This window comes from Tursiops truncatus, chromosome 18 (assembly GCF_011762595.2).
Source record: "Tursiops truncatus isolate mTurTru1 chromosome 18, mTurTru1.mat.Y, whole genome shotgun sequence".
NCBI classification, from domain to species: domain Eukaryota; kingdom Metazoa; phylum Chordata; class Mammalia; order Artiodactyla; family Delphinidae; genus Tursiops; species Tursiops truncatus.
In genome coordinates, this window is record NC_047051.1 from 11265844 (window position 1) to 11285384 (window position 19541).

Here is a 19541-nt window from a genome sequence, read left to right on the forward strand (position 1 = left end):
TTGTTTTATTTTACCTAACCTGGAAGTAGCCCAGAGTGGGAAAAAAAAAAACAAAAAACTGATTTCCTGAGGGCATTTGTTGAAGACACTTATAGGCTAATATCTTGGACCTCACTGCCTGAGGTGATAGGCACCTCAGCTGCCTGAGGTGATAGATTAACAGCTGAGGCAAATGATAGACACACCAAAAAGCTTGGGAGGAGCAGCTGGGGAGTGAAATGTACACAAGGACTTTGAAAAGCTCTGACATATTCCTGGAAATGTAAAGAGCCCTGCACACGCTTAACGTTGTGTTCATGCTCTGGAAAGACCTGAGAAGGCCCCAAACTCTCATCTTTTGCTGATGCTGGGACTCTATGGAAGCAGGAAGTAAATGCAAAGGTAGAGTTGAAACCTGCCTGGCTGAGTGTTCAAGGGCTGTCCAAACACACACATGGCTGCTTGAGAAATTCTGGGAGTTTTTTTGGATTCAGGCATTTAAAGAAATCTCTGTCTAATCATTAGCTGACACTAACATAATGAAACAGAGACTTCAGTGACCACACATGACAAGGAATACACACTTAACAAAATTATTTTAGAAAAGTCAACTCAAGTTTCCTCAGAGGTCCAGATATAGGAATGAGGAGGGAGACCCACGTCTTCACCTAGGATTATGTATTTCCTGAGCAATTACAGCAGGCAGATCAGGAATTGAGTGAAGGTGCTGGAAAGAGAATGGTTAAAGTGTGGACTGGAGGGGGATCCTTGCTTGGGGGGGAAGGAGATAAATCTGAGCAGTGGTTGAAGGACTAAGAGAAGAGAGGGATCAAAGAAGTGGAAGTTGGAAGTGAGCTTATTTTTGCCTGGGGCCAGAGAGGGACTAGTGAAGGGGAGAGAAAGCACTTAGGCTAGGAGATTGTGACCAGAGAGTAGATTGTTGGCATAAAGATTTACGATGTGAAGCTGATTATGGCCAGTGAGGTGATTTCCTGAAGTGAGGTAGAATTGAAGATTCTAAAGGAATCTTAGATTTAGGGATTTTTGGTTCCCCATTAAAAGGTCAGAGAATTGTGAGGTACTGTGGTGAACGGTTTCCCATGTGGCTAATGAGGTCACCCAGAATGACAATAAGTCAGATAAGAAGATGCATGGAAATAAAACATCATATATTAGTTGCTATATGACTCATAAGGGTCAGAGGTAGGAGGACAGACTTTCGGACAATTGATGCAATTTCTCTGGTGTGTCTGAGGCATGAGTCTCCCCCACCCCACCCCCTCCTCTGCCACCATGCCTCTTGGCTTTGCCCATCCACTTGTTCTGTTCCTGAGAATAGTACCTATTAACCAGCCAGACACTGAGTCTCTCCTTTCCAGCTGTCTTCTGTTAATCTATTTAAATGTAATCTGCACTAATTTGCACATATTAGATTTTTTTCCTGGCTTTCTTCAGCCTTCATGCACTAGACAAAGCCATTGAATGAAATACTCTAATCTCTCACATCTCTTTTCTCTTTTGAAGACTATCTATAAAATATAGACCAATGATGTCATCAAAAGTTAATATTTGGAGTTTAGTCTTTCTTTAACTTCTTTTATTTTTCCAGCTGCCTCAGTGATTAAATTTAAGACTACCCATATGATTGTTTGCCCTCCAACATCATTTACATAGGAGTTTGAGCCTTTTTTCCCCAACTATTGTGGTTTCTAGCAGATTCCCCTAACCGTTGTGTCTTTGAATAATTTATGTTATTGTTAACTTTCATGCTGAAGACTAGACCATATTCCCATTGGAATGTGCCTGTGTCCCTCTTATGTGATTGAAGAGAATACTGCTACATGTTTCCAAGTGATCTCTCTACCTGTCCTGCTGCTATGCAAGATTTTAGTGGTGCTTCCGTGCTACTGCCAGGAAGTTCCCGCTGGTCCTAGAGTGACAGTCATAATTTAACCGAAATCTCATCGCGGAGTAACAAAATCTGTGTCAGAACACACATGGATTTTGGAAAGATTTCTACTGAGAACTATCTTGAATTGAGTGCTGCTTGGAGCTCATTTCAAGGTAGTTCCATCTAGAATTAAGAATCTGAGCATTTAAGTGAATTTTAGGTGTCCGTCCTATTGTCTGTATTAATTAAAGAAAGAATCCAGTCTATAGATTTCCTAACATATGGTCATCCAGTTTTGTGTGAAAATTTACTTCCATGGCAGTGAATTTTGTTGTTCTAGCCATTTAAAAAAGTGTCAAAAATCCTTGGTTTTTAGTGCATTAAATAACTTAATTGAATTAACTGAATCATTTGTTCACAAGGCACATTATATTTAAGAGGCATTGCTGTAAAACTATAATAGCGTATTTCTTAATTATATGATTTAGCTTTATCTAAAGTTTATGCATAGTTAATACTTGCAATACTGAAATTTGGTTATTGGAAAAAATTGGATTAAACAAAGCTATTAAGAATAATAATTCCAAAGGTATTTTTCTTTTCAGATTGCTATGCCATGCTATGAAGGACCATATAGTTCGTGTTGCAAATGAAGCTGAGTTTATTTTGAATAGACAGAGAGCTGAGGATGTACATAAACATGCAGAGTTCGAGGTAAGGTTTGGGGATTGAGTTAAATTCTGCTTTTCTGTTATAAGTCGGTTGTCACCAATGGTAACCTTACATAAGGTTTTTTTTTTTTTTTTTTAAGAGAAAAATTTCACTGAAGTCATTTCAGTAGTTTTTAAAAGCTTTAGTAAATGTCAAATACAGGGCACTTATTTCTTTTTACCTCATTTACAACATGAAGAGACCCGTCCTGCCCTGTTCCTAACCAGTTGGTGGACTGAAGTTGTTCTGACTTATTCTTAAAGGCAAATACAGTTTTATAATGCAATTCCTTTAGTAATTTTTCAGCATAGTTTACACACCATTAGATATGGGTGTAACAGTGGTTATATGGAGAAACAGTTTTACCATTCAGTAATTTATTATTTAATAATGTATCTATCTTTATTTAGAGTGGCCAAAGATTATTTTAGTTCATATTTTATATTTATAATTATATTTTAGTGACAAATGAAGCAATGCCATTATATATGATATAAATGTAGATCTGTATGTATCGATCTATATATGGAAATGTAATCGTTGAAAAATCCTCATAAGTACAATTAACTGTCATTTGAGTAAAGAACAAATAGCTGTCATTTCTATTTCATATGCAAAAACTAAAGGATGTTCAAGCACTATATATTACATACTAATAGTTTTTTAAGAACATTATTCTTATATTCCTGGCATGTCAGTAATTATTTGACATTATTTGTATCATCCTAATTCAATAACATTGGTTTCAGAAATATTGAGGTGACCTGGTGTTTGGCTTAGGTTGGACTTCAGTGGTCTTGAAAATAATATATAACTCCACCAATTTATTCTCCTAATACGACATGCGAACAAGTGTGGTGTGGCTGGAAGCCAGAGCTCACGGTTTCAGTTTTGACGAGGTTTTTATCTCAGTAAAGCAGCTCTCTTAGCCATGCAAGTTGATGTCCTAGGTCTAGTGATCTCTGACCTACCTAGGTAAAAAGCATGAGGCAGGGGGCTTCCCTGGTGGTGCAGTGGTTGAGAGTCTGCCGGTCGATGCAGGGGACGTGGGTTCGTGCCCCGGTCCGGGAAGATCCCACATGCCGTGGAAGCGCCTGGTCCCGTGAGCCATGGCCGCTGAGTCTGCGCGTCCGCAGCCTGTGCTCCGCAACGGAAGAGGCCACAACAGTGAGAGGCCCACATACCGCAAAAAAACAAACAAACAAAAAAAAAACGTGAGGCAGAAAAATAGCTGTTGTCACTTTAAAACCCATAACCTCTGCTTTATTTGTCAGATGAGACAGCACGCACTTGTCATATGGGATTACACCTTATTTTGCAAAAAACAAACAAACATTTTAAACTCTGGTAAAAGTCCATTGACAATTAAGTGTTTGTCAAAATGAAGTTTTGTATTGCTTCAACCGTAAATAGCATCTGATATTTATAACATTGGGTATCATGCTGTAATTTGGATGACAAGAAAAGATTGAGTTCTTTGAATATAATATGTTTAGGTATAAGATATGGCAGAACTCTAGACAAAATAAGAATATTCAATTAACTTTTGACTTCTGTTAGTAAATAAGGCTTAGATTATTAACTGAATTCCCTGCAGAATCAGTTTTGAGTTGATCGTATATCTACTAAGAAAATCAGGATATTTTGTGGGAATATAAGCAGATCAATATTTGTCATGTGAAAGCATTTAAAATAGATTTTCAAGCAGCTAGATACTAGTTACAAGCTCTAACATATAGTTAACCAAGGTGATGTTAAGCTAAGGGAGGTGTTTCTCGACCTTTTTCTTTGTTGCTCCCCACAAGGAAAATTTTTAAATATTTGTCATCCTAATCAGCCCCCACCTTGATTTATTGTATTATCATCAATATGCTGCATATCTGTTTGTGCACCGTATATGCATCTGTGCTTTATACATTAAAAGAGTAAGGTTTTTTTCACGCAACCCTAATACCAGTTTTTACCCCCTCGGGGATGAATGAGATCACTCCTGTTGATGATGCATGGCTAAGGGAGGTGTAGAGGCTATGAAGGGGATATGAAGACTCAGGGTTTTTAGATTGTGTACACATAAAATAAACTACTAATGTAAACCTAATTTTGAGAGTATTGTCATTGTTACTTAACGAATGTGCATTGTTTTTTAACCCAGATGTTTTGATTTGTTCTTTTTAGGTTAAAGCTGTATTAGTAAATGCATTGATTATGTGTATGTTTGTGCGTGTGTGGTTTACCAAACTTATATCACTTTTAAATTGTAAAAGATTTTGTAAAAGTCATAACATTTTATACTAGGACTTTTTGAGGAATTTCTGTATCTCTCATATAGGCCTGTAATTAAGAGAAAAAATGTATTTAATTTGAGATGGGTACTTCACAGTTAATTTTTTTTGGCTAACCACTGTAATTGTTAAGGAAGAAAAATGAAAATTTAATTTTACTCTCCAAAGAGCTAATGAAATATTAACCTCATTATGGAGGCAGATCATTGTACTAATTGGTGACTCCCTGTACAAAAAGATAAATTGGAAAATGAATTAATCCTTCTTAGGTTACTGTAGGGTTATTTCTCTGGAAGAGATGACTTGTGGTAGTAGTCTGTATCAATAGATAATTGAAAGGAATATGTTCAGATACCTTACATGAAAGATTTTTACTTTGTAATGATGAATGTGAACTCATTATATGTATTTTTTTAGATGTACAAAACTTTTTTTGTAGTTATATGACTTGTATTACATACATGATAATGTTAAAATCTGCAGTCACTCTACCCTATACAAAAATTATTATACAAAACAAATCAAACTTATGGTTAAAGAGATATTCATCTTCATGTTCATGTTTGTATTGAGCCTTTTTTTTTTTTTTTTTTTTTTTGCGGTACGTGGGCCTCTCACTGTTGTGGCCTCTTCCGTTGCGGAGCACAGGCTCTGGACGCACAGGCTCAGCGGCCATGGCTCACGGGCCCAGCCGCTCCACGACATGTGGGATCTTCCCGGACCGGGGCACAAACCCATGTCCCCTGCATCGGCAGGCGGACTCTCAACCACTGCGCCACCAGGGAAGCCCTGTATTGAGCCTTTTTGATACACAATGAGATTGATTACCTGTGTTGCTAATACCAATGAACTTGAATACAGATAGCTGACAGGACAACTGATTATTAGGGAAGATAAGATTAAGGTAGTAGTTATCATGAGAAACTTTGACATTAGATTCTAGAGCTAGGAGACACTGTAGAGAAAACCTTGTTTTAGCCCTTCATTTTACAAATGTAAAACTGAATACAGTGAAAAAAACAGAATTCGCATAAAGTGTGAAATTAAATCCAGGTCTAAATTCCTAAACTACTGCTTTCTCTTCTATACCACATTGCCATTTACAAAATGGAACACTATATATTAAGTGGCAAGTTTTTGATCTATATATAATTATCAGGAACATAACTCTTATTTTAAGTGAGATATATACTGTATAGGTTAAAATAATAAGTAGGTTTACATTTTTAATAAATCATTTTGTTTTTAAAATGCTTATTTTTGGAATATGTTAAAATCAGAATTTCAGAATTGGAAGGAACCTTAAAAGTCATTAATTACTTGATTATATTACTTAATAATATTCAAATTACTTTACATATACTTTATGTATAAACACGAAGAAAGAACATATTTTTACCAGTTTGAAAGGTGATTATATATGTGTGTGTGTGTGTATATTTTAGAATAAACTTTCAAAAGATTACATTATCTGAGTTTTTTAAATTGAATCGATAATTATTACCCTATAACTCAAGGTTAAATATCATTTCTTTCTTACATACGGTAGTGGTTTATTATCATGCACTGTTTGTATTTCTTTGTAGTCGCAGTGTGCCCAATACGCTGCTGATAGAAGAGAGGAAGAAAAGATGTGTGACCATCTCATTAGTGCTGCGAAACATAGGGACCACGTGACTGCAAATCAGCTGAAACAGAAGATCCTTAACATTCTCACAAATAAGCATGGTGCTTGGGGAGCAGTTTCTCATAGGTGAGTTATAAAAAACTAGAAGTAAACAGTAACTCATAGCTTAATTGTAGTAGTTATAAGTAAAAAAAAAACCTATAAACTTAAAACTTCCTTACAAAATATGATTTTAAAGTGTAAAAAAATGGCTTAATTTTTCTCCTGAAATCTTTAGTAATGACTCTTGAGAATGGTTTAAAAGAAAATCTAAAATTTTAAAAGTAATCTAATGGAAATTTTTTTCTAATTCATAATAATGTGTAACATAATACAAAATTTGTTTAGGCAAGTATTTTAGACTACCATCTCTCATATATAACATGGGTGTTAGTTATAAGAAGTGACTTGTTTTTAATCTTTCAGAGCCAACTCTTCAAATTATTAAATTTATATCATTCTTAATTTTTTTATGCACAAGTAATAATAATATAAGCATTCACTATGGAGAAGTAATACATTCTTTTAAAATTTTTTCTTCTATATTTCTCTATGGAGTCTTTCTTAGGAAAGGTTTCATCTCAAATTAGGGTATTTATGATATTATAATAGAAACAAAACCAAAATTGGTTGTTTTTGCATTACAAGTGTTTTTCTTCCTGAAGTTTTGTGAGCATAAAATTGTTTCATTTTGTTTTGTTGTCCTCTGCACAGTACCTTCTAGAAACATAGTAGTGAAGCAGGTCACTATATTTACATTGCTAATGTTCTTCATTTGTATGTCTTCATTTTATCTTATCTCATTGACTGTTTTTATTAAGTCTCTGTCTGGCAGAATTTAGGGATTGGGTAAATGTGGACGAGACACTAAGAAAAATTCTGGTAGAAGTGATTCTGTTAGTTAGAGAAGAACATCTAGAATGTGGCCAGGATATTATTTGACAGACTGTCCTGGGGTCTCAAGTATAAGATAGATTTAAGAAAACTTTATTATTTGAATTTAAAGTAAAATTATAACATAATGTCTTTAAAAATAGTTAACACTCTCCTTAAAAAACTAAAAATAGAACTACCCCATGACCCAGCAATCCCATTACTGGGCATATACCCGGAGAAAAGCATAATTCAGAAAGAGTCATGTACCACAATGTTCGTTGCAGCACTATTTACAATAGCCAGGACATGGAAGCAACCTATGTGTCCAATGACAGATGAAGAAACGAAATTGAGTTATTTGTAGTGAGGTGGATGGACCGAGAGTCTGTCATACAGAGTGAAGTAAATCAGAAAGAGAAAAACAAACACCGTATGCTAACACATATATATGGAATCTTAAATTAAAAAGGTTCTCAAGAACCTAGGGGCAGGACAGGAATAAAGATGCAGACGTAGAGAATGGACTTCAGGACATGGAGAGAGGGAAGGGTAAGCTGGGACGAAGTGAGAGAGTGACATGGACATATATACACTACCAAATGTAAAATAGATAGCTAGTGGGAAGCTGCTGCATAGCACAGGGAGATCAGCTCAGTGCTTTGTGATCACCTAGAGGGGTGGGATAGGGAGAGTTGGAGGGAGACGCAAGAGGAAGGGAATATGGGGATTATATGTATATGTATATGTATAGCTGGTTCACTTTGTGATACAGCAGAAACTAACACACCATTGTAAAGCAATTATACTCCAATAAAGATGTTTAAAAAAAGTAGTGGGGGCTTCCCTGGTGGCGCAGTGGTTGAGAGTCCGCTTGCCAATGCAAGGGACACGGGTTCGTGCCCCGGTCCGGGAGGATCCCACATGCCGCGGAGCAGCTGAGCCCATGAGCCATGGCCGCCGAGCCTGCGCATCCAGAGCCTGTGCTCCGCAACGGGAGAGGCCACAGCAGTGAGAGGCCCGCGTACCGAAAAAAAAAAAAAAAAAAAAAAAAAAATAGTGAACACTCAATATTTGTTTCTTATAATAATAGCAATACCACCACATCTAACATTTATTAAATATTTATTGTGTGCTAGGCACCATACTAAGAACATTACATGGGTTATTTTGTTTAACATTCAGAACATCTCTATTAAGGTTGATACTGAATTTTTTTTTCATATTACAATGAAGAAATTGAAGATTTCAGAGGTTAAGAAACTTAGGTAGTATCACACAACTTGTACAAATAGAAGCAGAGTGTGTCTATCAGTGTTCTCCAGAGAAACAGAAAAGAACCAATAAGATATATGTCAGACATAGATATAGATAAGATATAGCTATGGATATGAATATGGATATGGGTATAGATATATATAGATTTATTTTAAAGAATTGGCTCACATGCTTATGGAACTTGGCAAGTCTGAAATCTGTAGGGTGGGCTGGCAGGCTGGAAGCGTAGGCAGGATTTCTGTCTTGGGGCAGAAATCCTTCTTCTCCAAGAAGCCTCAGTCTTTTCTCTGAAGACCTTCAACTGATTAGATGAGCCCCACCCACGTTCTTGAGAATAATATCCTTTACTTAAAGTCAACTGATTATAGATGTTAATCACATCTACAAAATACCTTCACAGCAACATCTAGACTAGTATTTGATGAAACAGCTGAGCACATAGCCTAGCGAAGTTGACTCAGAATTTAACCTTAAGACAGTACAATAGCACGAGCATTTTGCCCCAGCTATAGACCTTGTCTCTCTTTTTGTGTCATCCAAATTGGATTTATCTACTCAGTTATATGTAGTGAGGACTATAACATTATATTGCTAACAATTCAGCTGGTATAATATAGCATATTACCTTAAATGTATAAAGCTGTACATGGTTTGGTTTTAATATTTCACCAGATAATTAAAATACAGCTAAAGGACAGAGACTTCCGTAGTGACAGTCATGTGGTAACGTGTCGAATGCATCCTCTGCTCAGCTTTCCCTTTATGGTAGCTCATTAGATAGACGGGAAGACTGGCAACAGGACCCCTCAGAAGAACAGGTATCCTTTGTCCTTTTCTGCACATTAACTCCCAGTGCTGATTAACTGAAAAACACACAATCTGTCTATTATCATCCTTTACTAAGTGGGACACTGAACTCTAATCTTTCTTAGTATTTAATTAATAAGGCTCAGTTGTTGGACTGCTTCTCCTTTTTGTCTTATTCACTCTCTAGGCAATTTTATCTAGTCTCATGGCTTAAAAAAATACCAATATGTTAGTAACTCCCAAATTCTCCAGGTCTCTCTCCCTTATCTCCAGACATGTATATCTTCCTACTTGGTATCTTCCATTCGGATATCTAGTTGTCATCTCACACTAACGATGACAGAACTGAGCTCCTGAGATTTTCTCCCAAACCAGTTCCTCTTGCAGTCATCTCCTTCTTAGACATGGAGAACCCCAGTTTTGCAGTTGCCCAGGCCATAATTGTTGCTCTTTTCCTTAACTACTCTTCACACATCCCATATTGAGCCCTTCAGCAAATCTTATTGATTCTGCCATAAAAAAAATCCAGCATTTGACTGCTTTTCACCATTATCTTTGGTATCGCCTTGATCCACGACACCATCATTTCTCACTTGACTTATTGCAACATTACTCTCAACAGTCTTCCTGCTTCTGCCCTTGTCCTCCTAAAGTCCATTCTCAGCATAGCAGTGTGGGTGATTCTTACTAAAATGTAGAACCCTTTGCTCCTCTGCTCAGGAACCTCCAGAATTATACTGTGCAAGAAGGTAACCACTAGTCAGATGTGGCTATACAAATTTAATTAATAAAAAAATTAATTTAATTAAAAATTTAGTGCCACAGCTGCACTAACCACATCCAAGTACTCAATAGCTGCATGTGTCTCGTGGTTCCCATGTTAGACACCACAGAACATTTCTATCATTGCACAAAATTCTACTGGACAGTGCTACTCCAGAGACTTCCCATGTCACTGAAAGAAAAAACCTACAAGGACAAAGAAATGTAGAATGGTCAGAGAAGTCCATTCTGATGAGGAACCATTTGAACAAAGAGCTGTCTGAGCATTTCAAGCAGAGAGAACAGCATACAAAAGAAGGAAGTGCTTGGCCTGTGCAGAAAGTAGTCAGAGGCCAGTATGGCTGCAGTGGAGCGAGCCATGGGGAGGGAAGGTACTGTCATCTGGCCTCCGTTAGCTCTTTGACCTGCTTCTCCTACTACTCTGCCCTTGTACTTTTTGTCAGTCACTGTAGCTTCCTGCTGTTCTTCAAGTTTGCAGGGTATGTTTGCTCTGTTTGGAATGCTTTCTTACAAAAAACCCATGTGGCTAGCTCTCCCGCTTTGTTCCAGCTTTAATTCAAATGTACTTTCTCAAAAAAAAGTCTTCTGTAGCCACCCTGTCTAAAATTCTACTCCTTCCTCCAAATATTTAGTACTACATTCCTCTGCTTTGTTTTTCCTTTTTCAAAATTTTATTACTAACATACCGTATATTTTACTTATTTAGCAGTTGCCTTGTTTTGTTTACCACTAGAATGCAAGCTCTGTAATGGAAGGGATTTTTATCTCTTCTGTCCACAGTGTTATCCCTAGCACCTAGAATGCCTGATGCACAGCAGGTGCTAAATAAATGTTTGTTGAGTAAATTAATAAATGAATGCTTGGTATATATCCTTTGGTACAGTGACGCTACTGGTAATGGAATGGAAAAACAACTTAGTCTATTGTCTGTGACACTTTTATATTTTAAATGGAATAATTTTATTAAATGACAAAAAGTACTTACCCCTGCATGAAATGACAGCTCAAGCTCATCTAGAAAACAGGATAAACAGTTCCTACTTCACTGGATTATTTTAATGGTAAAATGAAATGTTATGTGCAAAATGCTTAGCACAACGTATGGCACGTAGTAGATGTCTCGTACTTGTTAGGCACTTTTTCTGTTCGGCAGCTCTTTACAAAGAGTCTTTTCTTAAAAGACAATTTTTTTTAGAGTAGTTTTAGGATTAAAACAAAATTGAGTGAAAGGTACAGAGATTTCCCATATACCCCCTCCCACACACATGCGGAGTTTCCCCCCATCAATGTCTCCCACCGGAACGGTTCGTTAGGGATGAATCATAATCACCCAGAGTGTAATCACCCAAAGTTCATAGTCCATCTTAAGGTTCACTCTTGGTTTTGTATATTCTATGGATTTAGACAAATGTCTGATGACATATATCCATCATTATAATATCACACAGGGTAGTTTCACTGCCCTAAAAATCCTCTTTGCTCTGCGTATTCATCTTTCCTCTCACCCCATCCCTGGCAATCACTGATCTTTTTATTGTCTCCATAGTTTTGCCTTTGCCAGAATGTCATATAGTTGGAATCATACAGTGTGTATCCCCTTCAGATTAGTTTCCTTCATGTAGTCATGTGCAAGCTTCTTCATGGCTTGTTAGCTCATTTCTTTTAGTGCTGCATAATATGCTAGTGTCTGGATGTGTCGGTTTATTTATCCATTCACCTACGGAGAGGCTTCTTGCTTGCTTCCACATTTTGGCAGTAACGAACAAAGCTGCTGTAAACATCCATATGCAGGCTTCTGTGTGGACGTAAGTTTTCAACTCCTTTGGGTAGATACCAAGGAGCGCAACTGCTGGCTTATATGGTAAGAGTATGTTTATTTTATGAGAAACCACCAAACTGTCTTCAAGGTGGCTGCAAGGTTTTGCATTCCCACCAGCAGTGAATGAGAGTTCCTGTTGTTCCACATCCTCACCAGCATTTGCTGGTATTGGGGTTCCAGATTTGGGGCATTCTCATAGGTGTGTTGTGGTATCTAGTTGTTTTAATTTACATTTCCCATAATGTGGAATATATTTGCTATGCTTATATCATCTGTATATCTTCTTTGGTAAGGTGTCTGTTAAGGTCTTTGGTCCATTTTTTAACCAGATTGGTTGTTCTCTTATTGTTGAGTTTTAAGTTTTCTTTAATAATCCTTTATGTCAGCAGTCCCCAACCTTTGTGGCACCAGGGACCAGTGTCGTGAAAGACAATTTTTCCATGGAACCGGGGGTGGGGGCGGCGGGGGGGATGGTTCAGGCGGTAATGCGAGTGACGGGGAGCTGCAGATGAAGCTTTCTCACTTGCCCACCGCTCATCTCCTGCTGTGCGGCCCCGTTCCTAACAGGCCGCGGACCAATACTGGTCCACAGCCTGGGGGTTGGGGACCCCTGCTTTATGTCATGTGTCTTTTGCACATATTTTCTCCCAAACTGTGACTTGTCTCTTCATTCTCTTTACAGTGTCTTTCGTAGAGCAGAAGCTTTCGATTTTAATGCAGTCCAGCTTATCTGTTATTTCTTTCGTGGATTATATCTTCAGTGTTCTAGATTTTCTCCTATGTTATCTCTAGGAGTTGCATTTTACATTTAGCTCAGTGATTCATTTTGAGTTAAGTTTTGTGAAGGGTGTAACATCTGTGTCTCGATTTATTTTTTTGCATGTGGATGTCCAGTCGTTCCAAAACCATTTGTTAAAAAGACTGTCTTTGCTCTGTTATATTGCCTTTGCTCCTTTGTCAAAGATCAGTTAACTATATTTATAGGAGTCTATTTCAGGGCTCTCTGTTCTGTTCCATTGACCTATGTATCTGTTCTTTCACCCGTACCACATTGTCCTGGTTACTGTAGCTTTATAGTAGTTCTTGAAGTCAAGTAGCATTAGTCCTCCAGCTTTGTTCTTCTCCTTACAAAGAGTCTTTTAAAGTAGTTTCCCATGCCACTTAGTCACCCTCTAACTTGAAATATACAGTTATAATTTATTTATTTTATTCATTTAGTGAACAGATAGTTCTTCAGCTCCTATATGTGCTAGCATAGTGGTGAGCAAAACTGACGTGTTCCCTGCCCTAACATAACTAAATTATAGTCTAGTAGAAGGGGCTGATGCTAAACAAACAATTATAGAAATAAAAGATGCTAATAACAAACTTTGGCAAATGCTAGGAAAGAAAATATAGGGTACTGTGAAAGAGAGAGTATAGCAGAGGATCTTTATTTTAGATTAGGGATTCAGGGAAGACTTTTGAAGAAGGTCGGTTTAAGCTGAGTGCTGAAGGGATGAGAAGGGGATCGTCAGCAAAGGGTAGGGTGTAGAACATTAAGGAGAGAAATATTACAAAGACTCAGAGTGTAGAAATAATAAAATGAACAGAAAGGGGGCTAGTATGCCTAGAGCTTAGTGAGCAATGGAGATAGTGGCTTGAGATGAGTCTGGAGAACATATGAGCCAGATGATTTAAAGCCTTGTAGATCATGTTAAGGATTTGTGACTTTATCCTAAGTGGCATGGAACACAGTGAAGGGTTTTGAGTGGAAGAGTAACATGATCTGATTTATGTTTAGAAAGATTAGCCTGGCTGCTTTATGAAGACATATGCTGGAAGAAATAGGCAAGTACGGTCACCCAGTTTATAGCCGAGTTCACATGTCGCCCTTGCTATAGCGTTTCCTGGGTTCTCTATCTTTCCTAAGCCTGCCTCCTCATATTTTGTTGTTATTATCTGTATTGCAATTATCTATAATATATCACTTAATATTTTATAGCAATGTGATGTGCCTGTCTCTTCCAATAGACTTGTATCTTCCTAAGTGGAGGGATTGAATAGTACTTATATTTACATCCTTGTTCTTAAATATATGTTAAATCTGAAGGAATTTCATCTCTATCATGTTCTACTTCCTGTTTTACAAAAAAATGCTTAATTTTAACATACAATGCTTTTTAATTTTATCTTTTGACTCAATGATGCTGCTGGCTCTAACATATTTTAGCTTTTGAATTAATATAATGTTATTGATCTATATTTCTTCTCTGAGGAAAAACTAGAGTGTGATAGCGTTTTCTTTTCTTTTTTTTTTTTTTTTTTTTTTTTTTTTTTTTTTTTTTTGCGGTACGCAGGCCTCTCACCGTTGTGGCCTCTCCCGTTGTGGAGCACAGGCTCCGGACGCGCAGGCTCAGTGGCCATGGCTCACGGGCCCAGCCGCTCTGCGGCATGTGGGATCTTCCCGGACTGGGGCACGAACCCGTGTCCCCTGCATTGGCAGGCAGACTCAACCACTGCGCCACCAGGGAAGGCCTGATAGCTTTTTAAAAATGCATATTCAAGAATTAATTCTGTTACATAATACTTAGTATTTACAAACAGTTTTCCCTTATTTATTTTATGTCTTTGGATCATACTTCCTATGTCTTAAACTACAATATATAATATTGTAATGCAAATTTTAAAATGGGCAAAGGACCTGAATAGACATTTTTCCAAAGAAGATATACAAATGGTTAACAGGTACATGAAAATGTGCTCAGCATCACTAATCATTAGGGAAATGCAAATCAAAGCCACAATGATGTATCACCTCACATCTGTCTGAATGGCTATCATCAAAATGATAAGAGATAACAAATGCTGGAGAGGACAGGTAGAAAAGAGAAACCTTGTTCAATGCTGGTGGCAATGTAAATTGGTGCAGTCACTATGGAAAATGCTATGGAGGTTGCTAAAAAAATTAAAAATAGAACTATCATATGATCCAGCAATTCCACTTCTGGGACTATATGTTCATAGCAGTACTATTTACAATTGTCAAGACGTGGAAACAACCTAAGTGTCCATCAATGGATGAATGGACAAAGAAGTTGTGGTATACACATATACAATGGACTATTATTCAGACATTACAAAACAAGGAAATCCTGCCATTTGCAATAATGTGGATGGACCTAATATTATGCTGAGTGAAATAAGTCAGACGTGAAACACAAATACTGTTTGATCTCATTTGTATGTGGACCCAGAAAAAAAAAGAAAAAAAACAAATTCATAGAGAAAGAGATCAGACTTGTGGTTACCAGAAACAGGGTTTGAGGGCAGAGGGAATTGGATGAAGGCAGTCAAAAAGTACAAACTTCCAGTTATAAGATAAATAAGTACTAGGAATGTAATGTACAATATGATGACTATGTTAAGACTGCTGTGTGGTATATGGGACAGTTAAGAGAGTAGATCCCAGGAGCTCTTGTCACAAGGAAAAGAAAAACTTTTTTTTCCATTTTCTTTTTTTTGCTTTTTGTATCTAAGATGATGGATGTTAACTCATTGTGGTACCATTTCATAATATACGTAAGTCAGGCTTCCCTGGTGGTGCAGTGGTTGAGAGTCCATCTGCCAATGCAGGGGACACGGGTTTGTGCCCCGGTCCAGGAAGATCCCCCATGCCGCGGAGCGGCTGGGCCCGTGAGCCATGGCCGCTGAGCCTGCGCGTCCGGAGTCTGTGCTCCGCAACGGGAGAGGCCACAACAGTGAGAGGCCCGCGTACCGCAAAACAAAACAAAACAAAAACAAAAACATAATATATGCAAGTCAAATAATTATGCCATACACCTTGAACTTACACAGTGCTGTTTGTCAGTTATTGATATATCTCAATAAAACTGGGGGGAAAAAAAACTTCATAAGCCATAACAACTTAAATTAAAATCAGGAGATTGTCAGGACTTCTCTGTTGGTCCAGTGGTTAAGACTCTGCGCTTCCATCTCAGGGGGCATGGGTTCGATCCCTGGTTGGGAACTAAGATCCCACACGCTGCGTGACTCAGCCAAAAAGATTAAAAAAAAAAAAAATGAGGATGTACTAGGCCCTTGAGTAAAAAAATACCCACACAACACACGCGCACATACACACGGTCACAATTTTTAGTGTGCATTTTCATATAAGCATTACTATTGAGATTTTGTTTTCGTTAGGATGTTGGTAGAAACTCACATTTATTTAGTGCAGCTATGTATCGGCAGTAACTTTGCTGTTACTTTGCATCTAATGCGTTATTTTCATTCTAACAACACTGTAAGGTAGATATTATTTTTCCCATTTTGCAGCTAAGAAATGTGAGTCTCAAAGAGAAGTTGAATAGCTTTCCCAGTGTTACATAGCTAAATAGTAGGGACGGGATTTGAATCTAGATCTGCCTAACCCTAAAGCCCATGGTCGTTCCAATGATGAAATTAATTACTAGTTATTAGTTATAAATATTATCAGTTGGAATAATGAAATAAAGAGAACTTAAACAGGAATAAGACTCAAACCTCTGAGGTTTTAGAAAATATTTTTAATGTTTTACAAGTTCAAGACCCGAACTGAATTAACACTGGAACTTCTACCCACAGAGGTCAAGATATAACCTGCAGTCTAAACCTAAGAGGGTTGATTGGCCAGAAAAACAAAAACAGACAGACAGACATTCTCCATAGGAGATTAGCAGGATGCAATTCAAAGTTATTTAATATACAAAGAACCAGGAAAATCTTGACGTTTCTTAAGGAAAGACAGTTAACAGATACCAATTCCAATTCCCAGAGGTTGTAACTATCAGATAAAGATTTAAAAATAGCTGTTATGACCATCTTTCATGAAGTAAAGGTAAATATTCTTTAAATGAATGGAATGATAGAAGATCTCAGCAGAGCAATAGAAAGTATAAGAAAGAACCAGATGAAAATGAAAAATATAATATCTGAATAAAAAGTAAGTAAATAAAAATAAAAAATTTTAATGTAATATCTGAAATTTTAAAAATACACAGACTGGAAAAAGTATTTGCAAGTCACACATCTTACAAAGGACTTATAAAAGTATACAGGTATAAGTATCTATATTTATACAAGTATAAAATTATACAAAGGACTTACAAATATATATATATACACACACACATATATAGGTATATATGTGTATGTGTATGTATAAAGGACTTTCAAAACTTATTAAGAAGACTAACATTGCAATAAAAAAGCGAGCAAACATTTGAACAGACACTTCGCCACAGACAGTATACAGATGACATAAGCATATGGAAAGATACTCAATATCCCCAGCTCTTAAGGAAGTTAAAATTAAAACAACAATCATATACCACTACCATTAGAATGAATAAAATTAAAACAAAACAAAAACCTGGTACTGCAAGAGCTGGCAAAGACGTGAAGCAACTGGAGCTCTCATACATTGCTGGTGGAGATACAAAAGGTCCAGAATCTTTGGAGAGTGGTTTGGCGGTTTCTTATACAGTTTAACGTACACTTACCATATGACACAGCAATCCGCCTGCTCCTAAGTATTTACCCCAAGAGGAATGAAGATTTACATTCACACAGAAACATGTACATGAATGTTTATAGCAGCTCTATTAATAATTGCCAACAATTGAAAACAGCCCAGGTGTTCTTCAGCTGATGAATGGATAAGAACCTGTGGCACATCCATATTCTGGAATGCTACTCAGCATTGGTAAGGAATGGACTGTTGATAATGCAGCAATATGAAGGCATCTCAGATGCTTTCTGCTGAATAAAAGAAGGCAGAACACATTGTTTAATTCCATTGATACATTCTGGAAAAAGCAAAACCTTAGGCAAACACATTGGTGGTTTCCAGGGGTTAACAGTGGGGGGAGGATTTGACTAGAAAGGGCTAACGTGAGGGAGCTTTGCGGGGGGATAATTAAACTATTCTGTATCTTGATTGTGGTAGTGGTTTCACGATTCTATGCTTTTGTCAAAATTGATAGAACTGTACACCCAAAAGACTGAATTTTACTGTACCTAAGTTAATAAACTTTTAAAAACTTAAAGGCCCCATATTTATAGATGATTCTTGAGCTGTGAATACTAATATTTAACAAACTATATTATATTTTTAATATAGAGAATTGCAATCATATTATTTATTTATTGTTTAAAAGTTAAATAACAAGTCAGATTATCTCAGTTATATCCATGCCAACACAGGTATATCGGAACAAAATTGGATTTCCCTACAACTAATACATATAAGTGAATTAATTTTTACTAGATGTATTTTTTTTAATTATACAGTTTTTAAAATCCTTATGTATATGGACTAAATATACTGTTCTCTAATAAAGATTATGAAGTACTCAGAAGGGAAAAAAAGAAAATTTTTCCAACAATTTTCAAGTAGTTTAAAATGTCAAGATTTAAATGAGGAGTGTGCTCTATAGTCAATGAAAGTTGTTGTTACAAGTTGTGTTGCCAAGATATTAGTAGGTACTGGGTTAGACTAAACAATCTACTAATTGTGAGCTCGTTAACACTGTGAGATCTTAGACATGGCCAAAATATATATTTCCAATCCCCAACAAATTTCATCTCTCCTATGTCAGCAGTACATCTGTATGCTTTCTTCTTCCAAGCACTGAAAATGGTTAGAATATGGATTCTTCCAGGGTTGTATATTGCTAGGTAGTTTCATCAAGGCAAAAGAGCAGGAATATTAAGATACAAGTAAGAAAATGGTTGAAGTGATAAGTGATAGACAACCTAGGATAGTTAAGGAAGAGAAGTAAAGAAAGAAGGGGATTGAAACACAGAAAATAATGGAGTCAAGAAAACAAGAGTTGATGAACTGAACTTGGGAAGCTCTAGGATGTTTGAATTTAAGACTTATGAAATACATCAATAAAAGGTTAACAAATCTAGAATGTGGTCATGAAAATAGTCAAGTGGAGTCGAGTTGAAAATCATAGTAATGAGGAGGTCAATAAACTGAAAGGATGGAATCTTGCATGTGACACTTACGTTGAATTACCCAAGATGATTCCAGTATTTGGGATGGAAAGGAAGATTGTGAGCATCTTCTAAGTCTTCAGTAAATAAAAGGAAAAGCCTGAGAGGCTGATAGAGTACTCCAAATGGGGAAGAGACCAAGGTGGTATTACCAGATTCCGCAAAGGTCTTAAAGGAGTCTCAAAGTTCATCTTACCTTAAATTTAAAAAAAAAAAAAAATATATATATATATATATATATATACACACACACACACACACACACAGAGAGAGAGAGAGAGAGAGGGAGAGAGAGAGAGATGATGGCAAAACTTTAACAGCCTGTCAGATCATTTTCCCTGATAGAATTCTAATGCAGACCATAAAGGTAAGTACAATGAATTGAAAAGACTAGATGATTTTAGATCAATAGGGATTGTATGGGTCAGG

General features: G+C 36.9%; 1 protein-coding gene across 7 annotated transcripts in view; it reads left to right on the forward strand.

Annotated features, from left to right (window-relative positions):
• NBEA (neurobeachin) overlaps nucleotides 1–19541 on the forward strand; it is a 623898-nt gene that overhangs the window by 321158 nt on the left and 283199 nt on the right. For all 7 annotated transcript variants that reach the window (XM_033843595.2, XM_073795053.1, XM_019936759.3 and 4 more), the window contains 2 exons: nucleotides 2476–2584; nucleotides 6450–6616. In XM_033843595.2, the coding sequence (XP_033699486.1) occupies nucleotides 2476–2584; nucleotides 6450–6616 (276 nt within the window). The remainder of the gene's footprint in view (nucleotides 1–2475; nucleotides 2585–6449; nucleotides 6617–19541) is intronic.